We start from the raw sequence: 17,667 nt of genomic DNA, 5'->3' as shown, positions 1-17,667 counted from the left end.
CCCGCTCCTCAAGAGCGCCCCACAGAGCCCGCTCCTCAAGAGCGCCCCACAGAGTCTGCTCCTCCTCAATGGCCCCCAGAGGGGAACTTCCCCAAGAAATATTTTTTGGGGGGGCCATATAGCCACGGCCTGTGTGGCCAGGCCAAGGGCCAAGGCCACGGAGCTCCCTGATCCGCCATGGCCATCCAAGTCTGCAGTCCCGCCATGGCCTCCCGAGTCTCCAGTCCCGCCATGGCCTCCCGAGTCTCCTTATCTGCCCTGGAGGTTTCCCTTGTCTCCTCCCTGTCCTGGCCCTGCTCCAGCCTCCAGGGCGCCCGCCCCCCCTCCCCGATGTGACTGTTACGGTGCGGGACGCACCTTCCGGGAGGGGGCGATATCTGTCACGGTTTGGTTTCTGTTTAGTTTCCCTTTTGCCCTTATTTGGTTTTTCCTGTTCTAGTTTCCTGTCATTAGTTAATTATCGTTCATCCTCATCACCTGTGTTATATTAATTATCTTGTTTCCTTGTTTGGTCGGTCCCTTTATAAGTCCTCAGTTCTCAGTCTTTGTCTTGGATTGATGTTAGTTAATGTTAGATAATGTTAAGTTTATGTTAAATAATGGAAGTTGTGTTGAAGCTGAATAAAGATACTCCTTTTTTCCTACTCCTCGTCGTGCGCTCTGACTACAACACATACCATAACAAAAACATCCTGCAAAGTTTTAAATCTGAAAGTGCACAGTGTGTAAAGTTATTGTCTCTCAAAAGAATAAGTTGACTCTGAATCATTGAAACTAGTCATTTTTAAAACAAATCTCTAACCGTTTCATGTTGATGTCAACATGAATCATTAGCATACTGCCCGCCCACATGTTGCCTGTGCAGTCCCGTTGGTCTGAATGAAAATGCAAATTCATTCTTTGCCACTAGGTGCCGCTTTTGGAGTGGTAAAAATACCCGTATTCCCCGGTAAAGGCTGTACACAAAGCAGCACTGCGCTCACAAACACTGCTTTACATGAAATCGACCAATCTGACCAATCAACGCAGATTAGCGTTACACAAAGGAGGGGTTTGGAAAAATGAATCGTTCAGGAGTCATTGAGCAAATAAGGTAAAAATAAATGCATATTATAAGAAAATGAAAGTATTTTTTGACCTTGCATGCATGTCAACCTGTTGTTGGGGACTCCCAAAAGCAAAATATGAACCTTTAACAACAAGCAAACCTTTTTTGTTGGAGTGTTTTTACAGGGGTTCACTTGGAAAGGTGTATCAACATGGCTTTTGCTGTTGGACAGCATAACCAGGCCGACGGCAGAGAAAGTGTGTGTGTGTACCATGCTGAGGCTGAAGTTGATATGTGAAAACAGAAAATCGCTATGGTGTGTCGTCTCAGAGAGGTGTGGATGAACAGATTGCATAAATGTAATTACAAACATGCTGCTATTCCCACATAAATTACTTCAATCTGTTCTTGTTAAAATCTGTGATAACATTCCCATTAGAGCAAGGGCGCTCGAGAGGAACACAAATGTTCTGGTTCAAATGAAGGAGGCATCTATGCAAAATACAAATCTAAGCACATTTGACCTCATAATGGATGAGAAAAACAGAAACAGATGAATTTTGTAGGCCTAAGGCAGGAGCTGCCCTTTCATACTGATCTGAGGCCAGTTCCTTTTCATTTTGTTACAGGTTTCATCAAGATTTGGTTAAGAGAAGATGGTCTTGCAAGAGTGCAAAAGGGCGACTTCCACCCTGGGCATGATGAGAGATTCTCACTCACTGTCGCATTTCATCCCCTGGTGGATGAGGCCGTACAGCAGCGATCCGCAGTGGTCGCAGAAGGTGGGACTGCCGTAGCTGTGGATCTTGAACTTGTGCTTGCTTCTGGGATCCTGCAGAAAAGTGGAAAAGAGAGGAATCATTTACAGCTGGACTAATGAAAGAGTTCATGGACAGTCTGATGCAAGCTATAGCTACAGGGATGATGATGATGATGATTGTTGCAGGTCAAAACCCAGAAACAAGAAAGGTTTTTTGCACTTCCGGTTCCATCGTCCTGAGTCAATAGGTTTTTGGAATAGGCTTTTGATTAAATACCTGAAATAAGTCTGTGGTTAACACAAGCTTAAGCTATTGTCCTGTTTTATTCTACAGCATAAAATATCAGTATTCTGATTTTTTAAAAGGTTTTACTTGTCTTGAAAAAAGTATTTGCTAACAAATGGAGAGCATAGGTCGTTTAGGATATTAAACATAATCACACCGAACAGCAAAACTCATCTACTCAATACTCCACTTTCACAGTTTATAATCACAATCTTGCAAACACACACACACACACACAAACAAACAAAGGATTGGCAGAAATGGCTACCGAAGAAAAATCATAAATTTAATTTAAATAAAGCGCAAATAAATTTTACAGAATTTTTTATTATGTTTCCTGAATTATTATGATCATATGCCTTCAGTGTAAAATAAAATTATTTAAAAAATGGTCAAATGACAAAAAAACTGTAAAATTACAGTAAAATTACAATAAAAACAAAGTGCAAAAATGTGTATAGAAAATTCCATTAAAATTGTTATTTAACAGGTTTTTCCTGTATTATTTCATTGTAAAATGTAAATTTATCGCAATCAATCATTAGCTAACTCAAACTTTGAGGGAATTAATATTTTTAAAAATAATGACCGAAAGAGTTGTCGAAAGCTTAATGCTGGTGACAAAACATATAAGATTCATAAACTTATGTTGGCCACAGACTCACAGACCTTCTTTTCTGCAATAATTCAAAAGTCAATGGAGTGAATCAGGGTGATGCTAACTTCCTGGCTGACCTACAAAAATCCATCACTGCAGCACTCTATGGCAAGACCTGGGTGAAACTGCCAAATCCAGTCTGATTGGATGCTTAATGCAACTTCCAGAAGACACGGTGCACAGGCTTGCAGTCCACCAAGAAACAAGTACTCAGAATTCTACAAAAAAATCATTTCTGAGGAAGAAACGAATTAGGTTATGACATATGAACGACTTTTAATTAAGACACTTTGAAGCATCATCATGATGAACAAAGCAAACTCCGGGGGGACATTTTACAGATTTTATAGTGAAAATCAAAAGTCAGACTACATGAAACCAGTTTTTGATTGTGTATACAGAGTTTTATATTTTCCTGCTGGCTGGTACTAAACTAAACACTGCTAAGGTGCTGTGGGTGGTTTCTTTTTCCACTCATTTTATCATGTGCCAGGTTAAAATTGTAAGTATAGCAATAGTAACAGTGATGCTTGACTTAGCAAAACAGCACTGATAATCAAAATCTTCCATGTGCCTCATTGAAATTGGGAGGAGAATTCCAAGGTGACCACCAACTGCAAATTAAAAAACTAAAAACTAAAGCAGTTACCTAACAGAGGCTGACCGCGACAGCAGGTCAAATGCTTTGCTGCGGTTTCTGTCCAGAAGCAGGAAGTTAATCATATGTCTGCGGGGTTCTTTCACTGGGCCATGCAAATAGGGCAACCAATTAATCTGTCTCTGAGTGGTCTGAAATTAATGAGAATGTGAATGTAGTTGATGGTGTCTCGAGTTTTCCCATAACTGAACCATTAATCTGACATTAATAAAGAGCTGTCAGACTCTGGTTTAACTGCACATCAGAACTGCAAGGGTAAGCTGAGTCAAGCATCACTGTTAGGAAGAGTTTCTATTTCTGTAAAAGGAACTAGATCACCCCACAGCCAATATAGCAAATAAATGTTAGCTTTATCACAGCAAAAAAATGATTTTCTTACTTAATATTTTTTGTCTTCTTTTCCTTTACAAATATCTAAACATTCTTGAAACAAGAGACATTTACTTGAGAAGAAAAAAGACATTAAACATACTGTATAAAAAGATATAAAATATTAAAAATGTCTCAAATGTGTGTTAGTTTTTACTGGACAAATGAAACATAAAATGCTATAGTAAACTCTAAAATTTCATGGCTATTTTGTTGTATGAATATCTGAACATGCAATATGTCAACAGAAAAAGCAACATTTTGAACAAAATTCTGAAAAAATCATGCTTTTGTCAAAGACTATATTAGAATCTGAGTCAGAACAGTGTTCAAAACAAGCTTGCTCAGTCCTTTACAACTTCCTGAGTCAACTTTTCTTGAGCTCACATATGCTATTGTTTTTTCTGGTTCTTCTTTGCCTGTGTTGACCTGGAGATTGTGTATTCGTATATCAGTAAATACATGGAAAATTCTGCCAATAGTGAGGAAAGAGTTAAGGGTTGACCCTTGAAACCTTAAGCTTCAAGAATTAGCCATTGTAGGTACACTCAGTTGAGCACAAAAAAGTGGAAAAAGTATTCTTCAAAAAACAAACAAAAAAACAAAAAGAGGTGATTCTGGTGGGCTCCATTCTGATTAGCTGCCTTTGAGTTAGGCTGCACAGGTTTACAGCAAGCCTTCTAGAAACAAAATTTGTGTCTACAAGTTCCCAGGTTGCTAATGAGCATTTCTGACAAAGAACTACAAAGTTCCCAAGGCTTATGGCACTGAATATTTGAAATATATTTCTGTTACAGAAATTACGTAATGTGAACGGGTTTTATTGACAGACTAGAGGTGGTGGGATGAATCAGGTAAGTGATGATACTAGGATTCTTTGGTGTTCAGGAGGGATGGTAATTTGAATATATTTTTCCAAACAGGAGACATGGAATAGGAGTAACTGCACACCTCCCCAACACAGTGGATCAGGACGAGACTCGGGAGCTGACAGACTTGGGATCGCTGGAAGACAGATGGGATGGAACACAGCAGGTAAGTAAACAAGACGGTAAGTATCAAGCATAGAGATATGATAGCTATAGTAGTCCTCTTCGTAGGAACGAGACCGGACACTGGAGTGTAGTGAGGTGTGAGTATTTGAGGAGTGCAGGATGATTGCCATTGATGACGTGCAGGTGCAGGTGATTAGAATTCAGGTGAAGGAACGCACTGTGATTGACTGGTGATTGAGCCTGGCCGATCTGTGACATTACCCCCCTCTCCACGGCCCGCTCCTCAGGGCCAAGGACCCCGACGTCGTGGTGGTCTATCTCTTGCTCTGGGTGCAGGACGATCAGGATGACTGGCATGGAACTCCTCGAGTAAGGCCGGATCTAGTACATCGTCTCTGGGGACCCAAGATCTCTCCTCAGGGCCATATCTCTCCCAGTCCACGATCCAGACGACCACCACGGCGTCGGGAGTCCAAGATCTCCTTGACCTGATAGATGCCGCCGTCCTCCAGGATTAATGGGAGAGGGGGCTCCTCCATCGGCCCAGGCTCTGTGGATGGAGAAACAGGAGAGTGTAAGGTTTAAGGAGAGATACGTGGAACGTGGGATGAATTCTGTACTGGGGTGGAAGCTGGAGCTGGTAGGTGACTGGGTTGATTTGTTTGGTGATGGTGAAGGGACCAATAAATCTGGGACTTAATTGTCTGCAGGGTAGGCGCATTGTCTCTGGTGGACAGCCAGACCTTCTGTCCAGGTTGGTACTGGGGAGCTTCGGAACATCGAAGGTCGGCTGTCATTCTGCGCCTATGCACTGCTCGCTGCAGATGATGGTGAGCGGTGTCCCAGACCCTCTCGCTCTCTCGGAACCAGTAGTCCACTGATGGAACATCCGACAGTTCCCCGGACCAAGGGAACATGGGTGGCTGGCAACCGAGTACGCACTGGAATGGAGTCAACCCACCATTCTTGGGACCAGGTCAATAGGAAATTGTGAAATTCAAGCGCGTGAAAAAGAGAGCCTATCGGGCTTGATGAGGGTTAAGTCTCTTGGCTTCCTTCAGATACTGGAGATTCTTATGATCAGTAAGGACTGTGAACGGATGTTGCGCACCCTCCAACCAATGCCTCCACTCTTCAAGGGCCAGCTTGATGGCGAGGAGTTCTCGATTACCTATATCGTAGTTTCTCTCCGCCGGGCTGAGTTTGCGGGAAAAGAAGGCACATGGATGGAGTTTAGATGGTGTCACCTGCTGCTGAGAAAGGATGGCACCAACTCCTGAGGTGGATGCGTCAACTTCCATGATGAACGGTTCACTGGGATCAGGGTGCACGAGTACTGGAGCATTCGTAAACGCCTCCTTGACACGCTTGAAAGCTTCGGTGGCAGTGGGGTTCCAGACGAGTGATTTGGGTTTGTTGCGAAGCAAGTTGGTCAAAGGGCTTGTGATGGTGCTGTACTCGTGGATGAAGCGGAGGTAAAAGTTGGCAAACCCCAGGAACCGTTGCAGTTCCTTAATGGTGCCAGGAGTGGGCCATCCTCGAATGGCCTCCACCTTCCCCTCATCCATCCGGATGCCACCGCTATCGATGTTGTATCCTAAAAACTGCACTGAGGACTGATGGAATGTACACTTCTCTGCATTGAGGAACAGGTGGAAGTCTCTCAGGACCTCAGCAACCTGGAGACGATGTTCGGCCATGCTCCGGGAGTAGATGAGAATATCATCAATGTAGACCAGCACAAACTTGTGGAGAAACTCCGGGAGCACCTCATGCATAAAGTCTTGGAATACGGCGGGGCCATTGACAAGAACATAGGGCATGATTAAGTACTCATAGTGGCCAGTAGGGGTCACGAAAGCCGTTTTCCACTCGTCCCCCTCACGTATTCTGATGAGGTTGTAGGTGCTGCGGAGGTCCAGCTTGGAGAATACGGTGGGTCCGCGAAGATGTTCAAGCGCTGCTGGGACGAGAGGAAGGGGATAACGGAATTGAACCGTTATGCTGTTTAGGGCTCGGCAATCTATGCAAGGTCGTAATCCACCATCCTTCGTGGCCACGAAGAAGCTCGCATGGCCTTCTGCTCGGGGATTGAGAGTGGGTAAATTTTCCCACGGGGCACTGGCTTACCCCGTATGAGGTCTATTGCACAGTCCCATGGCCAATGCGGAGGTAAATGGGAGGCCTTCTGGGGGCAGAAGACGTCGCTGAAGTGGGAGTAATAGGCTGGGATATCTATGGAGCATTTCTTGAGGGGACTTTCTATGGAGGTGGCGTTTACCGCGATCTTCTTGACAGGAACAGATTTGGGTCTGGGAGTGTTGGGAAAACAGCCGGGGATGATTTTTTTGCTGTGATAAAGCTAACATTTATTTGCTATTGTAAGGATTACAGAATCTCAGACACTTTGAACTCCTGAGATGGACAACACACACACACAGTGCATTAACATACAGACATCTGTCTCCACATCCCACTGAGAGAGAATACAAGAAAATGCCTCTCTCACATATGCATCAGTTCCTTTTCATCCCTTCCTTTCCATCACCCATCCGTCCCTTCACTCAGAATGATCAATAGAAGAATGTAATATTCTACATTAATGCAAGTGTTATTTACAGTCATGTTTGGTATCATTTGAATTGTCTCAGGGCGACTGTTACAATGGTCTCATTCTTATAAGAAGTAAACTAAAAGGTAATACAAATCCTAAGAGTTCAGAGACATTTTGCATACTGTAGAGGGCGGACCAACATAGTGGTTTTCATGCAAATTACCTTCTGTCCCAAAAGGTGCCAACTTGGCTTGATCAAAGCAAATCCAAATTGTTAGTTCCTGTCTCGAGTTTGGGGGATGTTTATTCTGGTCTGAAGTACTTAAGGAGAATGTGGCAAAAGGTCGGGGCGATTTTCTGTAGCCAGAAGCCCGTAGTGTGCTGTGTCGATACTCACTCTATAAATTTCTATAAAGTCAGGTTTGCATTCTTTACTCATAGATTTATCTTTGAGAATTCTATGTTTTGTATTGATATGATTTGATCTCTTTGAATTGCTGTGGAATTGAGATAATACATACAATATTTACCTGACTGAGAATAAATTGTTACATTTGACCTTATTCTGTTCTACTCTGTAATTATTGACTCTAGTAGATTACGTTGCATCCTTGTTAAAGACATGAGCAACCGAATGAACGAGTAAACATAAAGTCAAGAGTTAACTAGAATAATCAAATATCAGAAGAATACAAATTAGAAATGGACAAACAATCAATTTGTATTTCAAGCTAAATACGAGGTCAAACTAAAATGGAGTCAGATTAAATGATAAAATGGAGTCAGATTAGAGTTTAATTAAAATTGAAGAACTTTGCACATTTGGAAAGACCGAGCACGCAGGAAACCTTCATCCACCACCGGAGACCTTCTTTGGGCCGGATGCGTGGAGCCTTACACTATATTGGCTGTGGGGTGATCTAGTTCCTGTTACAGAAATAGAAACTCTTCCTAACAGTGATGCTTGACTCAGCTTACCCTTGCAGTTCTGATGCCAGGCGATGTTGGACTGATGTTGTACAAACCAGGGCCTTCCCAGTATGATATCCGCTGTTGAACCCTCCAGAACCAGAAGATGAATGTTCTCTACATTCAGCGAACCCACTTTCAGGCGGACAGGACCCGCACTGCGGTTGACACATTTACGATGGAGGGCGGTGCCAGTTACCGACTGTATTTGATAGCTGGTTTTGGAGATTGCGTTTGGGAGGTTGAGGCGACGGCTGAGATCTCCTGAGATAAAGTTCCCGGCTGACCTGGAGTCAAGGAGGGCATAGGCCGGAAGAGAGAAGTTGGAGGCAGTAAGCAGAACTTCTATGGCCAACGGTTTTAAATTCTGTATCACCGGCTGGATGGCACTCACCAAAAGTCGAGGGGGTCGCACGGGGCATGCTGGCCTGAAGTGTCCTCTTTCGCTGCATTATAGGCATAATCCGAGTGAGATCGGTCTTTGACATTCCTGGATGGGCAGACGAGCATGATCGATCTGTATGGTTCACTGGCTGGTTCTTGAGGGTATTGGCTGAGTGGGTGGCGGAGGAGTGAATTGCAAAAGGGGGTTAAAGTTTGTTCCTCAAGACAATATTTCATACGTGATGCGCATCGGATGGAAAGCTGTATCAGGCTCTCGAGTCCACAAATGTCGTCATAGGCGGCCAGCTGCAGCCGAAGTTTGGGTTCCAACCCCTGACGATAGGCTGTCAATAGAGATCGCTCGTTCCATCCGCTGGCTGCTACTAGGGTGCGAAACTGGAGAGCATAATCATTAATAGACAGAGAGCCTTGACGTAAATGATACAGATTCTCACTTACGGAGGTGTCATAGGCGGGCCTGCCAAATACTTCCTGAAAATGGTTTACAAAATCAGCGAAAGATTGTGTGGCTGGACCCCCCTGAGCCCAGAAGGTTTCTGCCCACTGTAAGGCCTTTCCCTTGAGAAGAGAAATGATAAAAGCGATCTTTGACATCTCTGTGGGGTACAAGTGCGGCTGCATCTCGATGGCTAGGGAACATTGTAATAAGAATCTGTTGCACTCCTCCGCCATGCCAGAGAAGGGCACTGGTTTGGCCATGGGACTGGAGATCACAGTGGTAGAAGAACTGGTGGAGCTGTTGATGGAAGTGACCGGAGGTGCTGGTGGAGGAGTCGGTGTGAGAGCCCGCCGGAGAGCATCTACGAGCTCTTGGAAGGGATACAGAAGTCTTCTGTTACAGAAGTAGGACACAGACTGAGTGACATAATGTGAACGGGTTTTATTGACAGACTAGAGGTGGTGAGATGAATCAGGTAAGTGATGATACTAGGATTATTCGGTGTTCAGGAGGGATGGTAAATTGAATATCTTTTTTCAAACAGGAGACATGGAACAGGAGTAACTGCACACCTCACCAACACAGTGGATCAGGACGAGACTCGGGAGCTGACAGACTTGGGATTGCTGGAAGACACACTTGGGATGGAACACAGCAGGTAAGTAAACAAGACGGCAAGTATCAAGCATAGAGATATGATAGCTATAGTAGTGCTCTTCGTAGGAACGAGACCGGACACTGGAGTGTAAGTGAGGTGTGAGTATTTGAGGAGTGCAGGATGATTGCCATTGATGACTTGCAGGTGATTAGAATTCAGGTGAAAGAGTGCGCTGTGACTGACTGGTGATTGAGCCTGGCCGATCTGTGACAATTTCACAGTTTTCTTTGAGGTATTAATTAGCGTTGAGATAATCTGGATATCCTTGAGTCCAACGGTATTCGGCTTTGTTTTCAGAGTTCTTTCTGTGAAGGAGAATTATTACCCATTATTATACAGAATGCTGCACTATTATTCAAAACAATTGCCATTCTTTGCCATTCTTTGCTGCTCATCTATTATTTCTGGTATTTATGAATTTATATCAGAATTATCGCATAAAAACTGATCACTGAATGTCAGATCTAACTGTTCCTTCTTCTGTTCTTCTTTGACAGATCCTTCAATGAATACTGCATAGTTTACTAATAAATGAATAGTTTGTGTCATATAGTTTGTTGGCTATATTATTTACTGTGTGGTCATTTTATATGCAAGTCATTCTACCCATATTACATACATATATAAACTTTTTTCTTCTCAAACCAATTGTATTAACCAGTATGCACGTTTTTGCACAATTTACGCACGTTAAAAAATAAAATACAACCTCACGTTGTGTAAGTCATGTTTACACACTGCCTTCGAAACTTTTGTCCATCATAATAAAAATCAGACCAGGTTCGATCTTCAGCTTTTTCGCATCCGTAGCAAGCATTTTGATAGGAAAGTATGACAAAAATTAAATATGAAAAATGCATTTCAGACTAACTTCTTCCTGTCTAAATCTTGGCCAGGATGACCTGCAAAGTGCAAAAGACTTCAAGTCAACAGTCAAAAGCTTGGCTATGCTTTACATACACTATTGTAAATATGTATAACTAGAACTAAAGCAGAAATGCAGTGTAATAATTGTCATTCCAGATACTACGGTTTCTAGAGAGCACAAAATGAGTAGCTGTGTTCAGATCCACCTCCACCTGTAGTGTGCTATTTCCTCCAGACAGCTTTTGTCACCCTGTCTAAGTACTAATTGAAAATGCCAGAGTGCAAGCAAAGCAAAGCAGATGCAGTCTGTGCGCCGGCCTCCTGGCCAATGGAGGAGCGTGTGATGAAAACAAACAGTGGACAGACCCCAAGAACCCCGTGATTGGCACAGAATGAGTCACTGAAGCGCTCTAATTAGTACCTTGGCATCTTAAATAGCATTTGGGCTATTTTTTCCCCCGTTGCTGGCTAGTATCAAGCTGCTGTGACAGAATTATGGCACAGTATTAGCTTTCGATGGCTGCATCCCAATTTCTATACTTCTACTATGCACTAAACATATTTAATTTGCTGGTGATGAGAAAGGACATAGCTCTGAGCAGATGGTGAGACAGTAAACCAGTACTGGGACACACTACTATGATAGCACTTCCTTGTGATGTACTGCTTGTGCAAATGGTAGCATCTACCTATTACTTTAAAATTTCGGTAACACTTTAGATTGGGGATCAATTCTCACTATTACCTAGTTTCTTATTAGCATGCATATTACTAGACTGTTGGCTGTTCATAAGTAATTATAAAACACATATTAATGTCTTATACTACACGACCATATTTTAAATCCTTTAATCCTACTGCACTTAACAACTACCTTACTAACTATTAATAAGCAGAGGCAAAAATCATATGGTTAATAGATAGAATTGGTCTCTAAACCAAAGTGTGACCAAAATTTCATTTTTTTAGGTTTGTACATTTCAACGTTTTCTTTAAAAAAAAAAAAATTAAAAAAAATTTCCCCCACTTTTAGAATAATGTGCATTAATCTGCTACGGCAGCCTCAGCTTCACATTTTTTGCATCTTTGCATAATTGACAAAGTTGAAAAAGTGCAGTTCAAGGTTCGGAACAGAGCCGATGTCCCAATGTCAAAGACTCAATGAAATCAAAATAAAGTTTTGTTAGTTATAGCTACTAACTTTAAAATCATCCATATGCTAATGTACTTCAAAGCATTAAAATATGAATTTAAAATCTACAGCATTTTAGACTTTCTTTCTTTCATTACTGTGATATATATTTGTGTGAAATGCCTTCTTTAATGAGAAAAAAACTTTATTTCATCTACCAGGAATTGATTGGATCATTGTTATTTGCTAATGCAATTGCTGCAATCTCATGTGAGGGACCAACCTGATCTCATGGGATAACTAATTTATTGGTCGCAATTTTGTATTAATACATACAAAAATTTTGTTTTTAACCCCAACCCTAAACATAAATGTCACTGCTACACTTTCACTACAGAACGTACACAAATGTATAAATGAGAGGTATGAATTCATCAAATTAGCCACCAATACAATAAAATGTAAAATAGTTATGAATTATCAAGAGATTGTATTGGCGTAAGAGGTAGCTGGAGAGGAGGGATTATTGCTCAGCATCAGCGGTTAATATGTTCAATTTTTGTGTCAATCTTAAATTAGCCAACACATCAAAGAAAACTGCACCCCTGAACTCACTACACAGGGGCAGTGAAATAAGAAATTAATAAATCATTTTAAAGGAGCCTTTAAACTGCATTCAAAATAAAGCAATTGCCAGTTGTTTTTTTAATGCATCCAGCCAATCGAGTTAAACATGTCATTGGACAGTTCATCATGCGGGAGCAAAGGTGAACTTTTGAACTCCATATTTTCAAGGTTATTAGAGGCCTGCACATCTCTTTCATCTCTGCGGCCTGTTCCTCTCACGTTTATCCTCATTTTCCCTACATGCAGTCATCCTGTGTCTCTGTTCATGCCATTTGTGATGTAATCAGCTTTACTGCTCTCCAATGAATCAGTCACGGATGAAAATAAAAGCTCATCTTATGCCTCTGTCTTTTTCCTCCTGGGATGAACCGAGGATTGAAGGACAGGTCAGTATATGTGTGTGTGTGTTTCACTGCAGGTGCCTGTGTGTGTGCACGTAGCCAACGGTGCAAATGACCTTTAATTCCTGGGCAGCGCAGCTCCACACTTCCACACTTGCCATTTTTTCCATGGCTGGTGTCCACAGCTCAGTGTGAAAGCCAAAGACACAAGACAGGACAAAAGACAGCTCGCTACCTCCATCAAACACCCCTCATAAGGAAAGTCAAACCTGTAACAAGAATCCAGCAGATGGACTTTTCAGGGAATATTCAAGACCCATTATGAGCATCAGAGTGTGTGATACCGTGAACCTGTGATTATGGCTGTTTAGACTGCAGGCAAATCAAATCAGATCTTTTTTCTCAAATCAGATCTTTTCAAGCAGACTGTCCACACTATTAAGTGATCAAAATCAGGGTTGTGTGTCCAGACATAACCAACTTATTTGCATGGGTTCTTTGGTTAAGACGCAGGCGTGCCCACATAAGTGACGTGGCTTTCAGAATGGATGCAACAAAATGAGCATTATTTTGATCTCCAATAAAAGCGTCCTGTCGAATCACGAACTCAACAGAAAAATAAATAAATAAATAAGGTACAGAGGAGACTGGTTTATATTGTCATCTTCCATGCTGTAGTCATTGGCATTTGAATACTGTATGAATAATTCTGCCATTTCTGTGACAGGTTTTGAAATTATTGCTGTGTTGCATTAACCCTTTGGGGTCGGCTGTATCGCCGGCGATACGAACTCGGTTGCAAAATCGGTTGCAAAAGTGATGCAAAAGACAATTTTAAATCTGCGTTGAGCAAGCAGAGTGTCCAGACTGAGACGCATCTGTAATGATCCGATTGGAATCACATTTCAAATCTCCATATGTAGTTTGAATCAGATTTGAAAAAATCTGATTTCATGTTTTTTTTTTCTGTCCAGACTTTCAATATATGCATATGCAATATCTGTGATATGCATCATCTCTGATAACAGTGCAGTTGTTGTTTTAATGATGTGGAAGCTCACATTATGTATTTTCTCACTTTGCAAAAAAAACAAAAAAAACAAACAAACAAAAAAAAAACACATATAAAAACAGGTCTTAAGAGTGCATACTTCTATAAAATATATTGATATTATTGAACAACAGTTATTCAACAATAAGTGGCAAATATCACCTCTTATTGAAAATGGTGGGTCACACTTTATTTTAAGGTCCAATTCTTGCTATTAACAAACCATTAACTACAACTTTTGCCTCAATAAACTCCTAATTTGCTGCTTATTAACAGTTAGTAAAGTAGTTGTTAAGTTTAGGTTTTGGGTAGGATTAGAGATGTAGAATATGGTCAAGCAGAATATGTGCTTTATAAGTACTACACTCTAAAAAAAAATGGTGCTATATAGTACTAAAAGTGGTTCTTGGCTTGTAATTATAGGGGAACCACTTTTGAGGCTATATAGCACCATATCTTTAAAAGTGCTATACAGCACCTTTGTCAAATGGTCCTATGTAAAACCATAAGAGGTGCCATATTGCATTGCATTTCTTCAACAAAAATGGTGCTAAACAGCACCAACAGTGGTTCTTTGGCTCGCAAAGAATTTTTTAAAGGGGCTTAACAGGTTCTTTGTACGGCAGTGGTGCTACATAGCACCTAAATCACCCCAAAGAACCACTGAAGAACCATCCAGGAGCTTAACAGGTTCTGTATATGGTAGTGGTGCTATATAGCCCCTCAGTCATGCCAAAGAACCGGTGAAGAACCACTGAAGCACCAAGATTTGGTGCTTTACAGCACCAAAAGTGGTTCCCCTATAATTACGAGCCAAAGAACCAGTTTTAGTGCTATATAGCATCATTTTTTAAAGAGTGTAATAAACAGCCAATATGTTAATAATAGGCATGCTAATAAGCAACTAGTTAATAGTGAGAATTGCGCACCATTTTAAAGTGTTACCAAAAGGTGTTTTTTGTCCACAACAGGCCTAAACCAGTCAAGGTTCCAGCACAAAATAACAATCAGTAAAGTATTGTTTAATTATTGTTATCTACAGAATCCCAGAATATACAGATATATCATTTTTTGTCAATATTGTACACACCCATTGAGGCACAGTGTACATACATTTGTGCCATCACTTTACACTTTTTGCTGCATTTGCTCTGTAACAAGGACTCTAGGAAAATAAAGTCTGAGAAGCTGACTAGAGCCTAAAAACTGCTCTAAAACCAGCAGACCACACCAGCCGAGAACAGCAAATCACATTGCTTTTAAACATTTTTTCCTCAAGAGATCTATGAATGACAGGCCATTTTTAGGAGTTTTGTGGGCACACTTTCTGTGTGGGACATTTATACACAACCTGTGCCTTTCACACACAAAACAACCAAATCTAGATCAGTTATCTCATCCAGTTTGGCTGCTCTGAGGACACACAGAGGAGAACATACGGTGTCCTTCAATCAGACTATAGAAACAGACTGTTGGCAGTGGGCAGATATGTTTTTTAATAATGCTGGCAAATACATCAGGGGAAGATTTAGTCTCTGAAGTAAAGGATCATTTCTGGACAGACTGCCAATCCTCTTTTACACAAAAGGCAAAAATGATTTTAATTAGATTGAACATTTTTTATTTAAACTTTCAGAAAAGAACAAAAATAACAATCAATAACATCTTAACCAGTTTATCCATGATGTATGACCAGTCAAAACTAGCATGAAAGTGTCCCTAATGTACCTCATACTGAAAGCCAGTGAATGTCATTTAAGCATCTTATTTGCTTCATCATGGCTGTCTTTACTACAGCTTGATTTGTGTGTGTGTGTGTATTATTGATACTAAACTTTTAGTGCTATGATCTAAGTATTCATGCTCATTGTGCCTTGACCTGGTTTAACTACATCATGTAATTATACCCAAGTTAAAGTTACTATTTAAATATTTACTGGTAAAAATGTAAGTTTTAAGTTTTTATGTTTTAAGCATAAATCTAACAAAATGTTCTGCTCAATGCAGGAAGAACAGGAAAACATTTGCCAGTGGGGTAAGAAAAATAAACTTCATAGTACTATGTTGCTTGTCAAGTAAATGTATTTTTGTGTTGACTGGAAAACTGGACATTTTTAATGAAATGCTAAACAATCATAATTCTCACCCAATTAAGCAATAGAGTTTAAATAGCTGTGCTATATTTTTAATCTTGTCACGATGCAAAAGTGTTGAACAGACGAGTGACATTATTCAAAATACAGCAAGATCACTCCAGTGCATTACAGATTTGACTAAATATTACAACACAATAATTAATGACACAGTTTAAAAATTTCAGAATTCAATTTTCAGCAAATTCATTTAATGTATCTTTCCATTTGAAGACTACCTGTACGTGTTACTATAAAACAAGAATAACAATCTGCTCTGGGAGAACAAGTCAAAAGCTGTTCATTTATTGTGGACTATAACATGGCATGGAAAGCTTCACTTATAATTACCAATATTAAACAATAAATCATAATTGGTCACTAAAATTGAATTGTAAAATTAATTGCTTGGTGTAATTGTTTTTATGATGGCACACATAAAACCTGAGCATTAACATGTGCTGTGCCATAGAGAAACACCCTGCTACTGTAATTACAGATGTGAAAACACATCACTCATTCATGATCATCACTTCATGTCAATAATTAGCTGACTCATTAACTCCAAATGGGTGGAAGAACCTGTTTTTCCATCTGTTATCATATGATGTACATTTCAAGCACAGCTTGATTCATTAACGTACAGTTAACAGTACGCAGCTACTGAATTATAGCTTGTTATAACATCCTTAGCCGTTTTATTTGTCAGACACAGCACTAACTGATCTAGGAAACCTTTAGGGAATCCTGTTACAAAAATAATAACGTGCGTATATTAGATGCATCTGTTTTATCTGGTTAAAGAGGCATCAATTTAATGAGGCTGAAATGTGCTTCTCTAATGGTGTGTGATATTATTTGAGGATGTATTGCTGCCTGCGGTGCGAGGTGACTGTGATGTGGATTATTCCAGTCTTGTGTCTCTCTGAATTCACAGTCATTTCTGAAAATGCTGATTGTATATCTTACGATAATTCGCATGTGTACAGCCATATATTTGTCCACATTGTTATTATTATGAGAGTAGGTTTTGTTGCATAAATCACACAGATATGCACAGATTTTACAGTGCAAATTTAATGTGATTGCAGACTGCAAACATAATGTTTGTTTAAATGTACGGTACATGTGCATCACAATGTATTCCATACAAAATTGTGAATTTTGGATTATGTTTTACCAGAAAATACAATTTCAGTTTTTGTATTTCAAAATTTCACATTTAATTTAATGCTACTTGTTGTTTATTTGTAATTGTTTATTAAATTATTTTCAATTTTTCTGAGTGAAATTTGTTCCAAACCCTTTCTTCATGATATATAAGTGCATCAATAACATTGACTGTAATAAAATTATATGAAACAGAGAACTAACTACCTTTAACTGCTCTGGCTTCTACCATTCAGACATCGCAACAGTCAAGCGAGACAAGCTTTCATAAAATTAATTCTAAAACTTTCTAAGATGTGAATGGTTTTTACGGAATAAAAACTGTGACAGCAATGCTTTCAGTGGTCCAGTAAAGTTGAGCAACTCAGAACGGGACCCCACTGCTCTATATCTAAAAATATGCCAGGAAAGCTTTCTTCTCATGCTTCTCAACTTGTTTTAGAGATCTTTGAGAGGCATATTAATTCTGACTGCACAGCACCCTAAATCAACCATACATTGCATGTTTATTAACCAAAGCTTCAATATCTTTTCATCTTTTCAGGTCA

At 40.3% G+C, this 17,667-nt stretch overlaps 1 protein-coding gene across 1 annotated transcript in view; it reads right to left on the bottom strand.

The window, feature by feature from the left end:
• The window catches only part of LOC306846029 (protein kinase C alpha type-like), a 192,112-nt gene that overhangs the window by 65,551 nt on the left and 108,894 nt on the right, over positions 1 to 17,667 (bottom strand). The window contains exon 4 of the mRNA XM_079379099.1: positions 1,769 to 1,880. Coding sequence (XP_079235225.1) covers positions 1,769 to 1,880 — 112 coding nt within the window. The remainder of the gene's footprint in view (positions 1 to 1,768; positions 1,881 to 17,667) is intronic.

This window comes from Barbus barbus (genome assembly GCF_936440315.1).
Source record: "Barbus barbus genome assembly, chromosome: 3".
Lineage (NCBI taxonomy): Eukaryota > Metazoa > Chordata > Actinopteri > Cypriniformes > Cyprinidae > Barbus > Barbus barbus.
The sequence above is the reverse complement of the archived record's forward strand: the minus strand, read 5'-3'. Positions and strand labels throughout refer to the sequence as shown.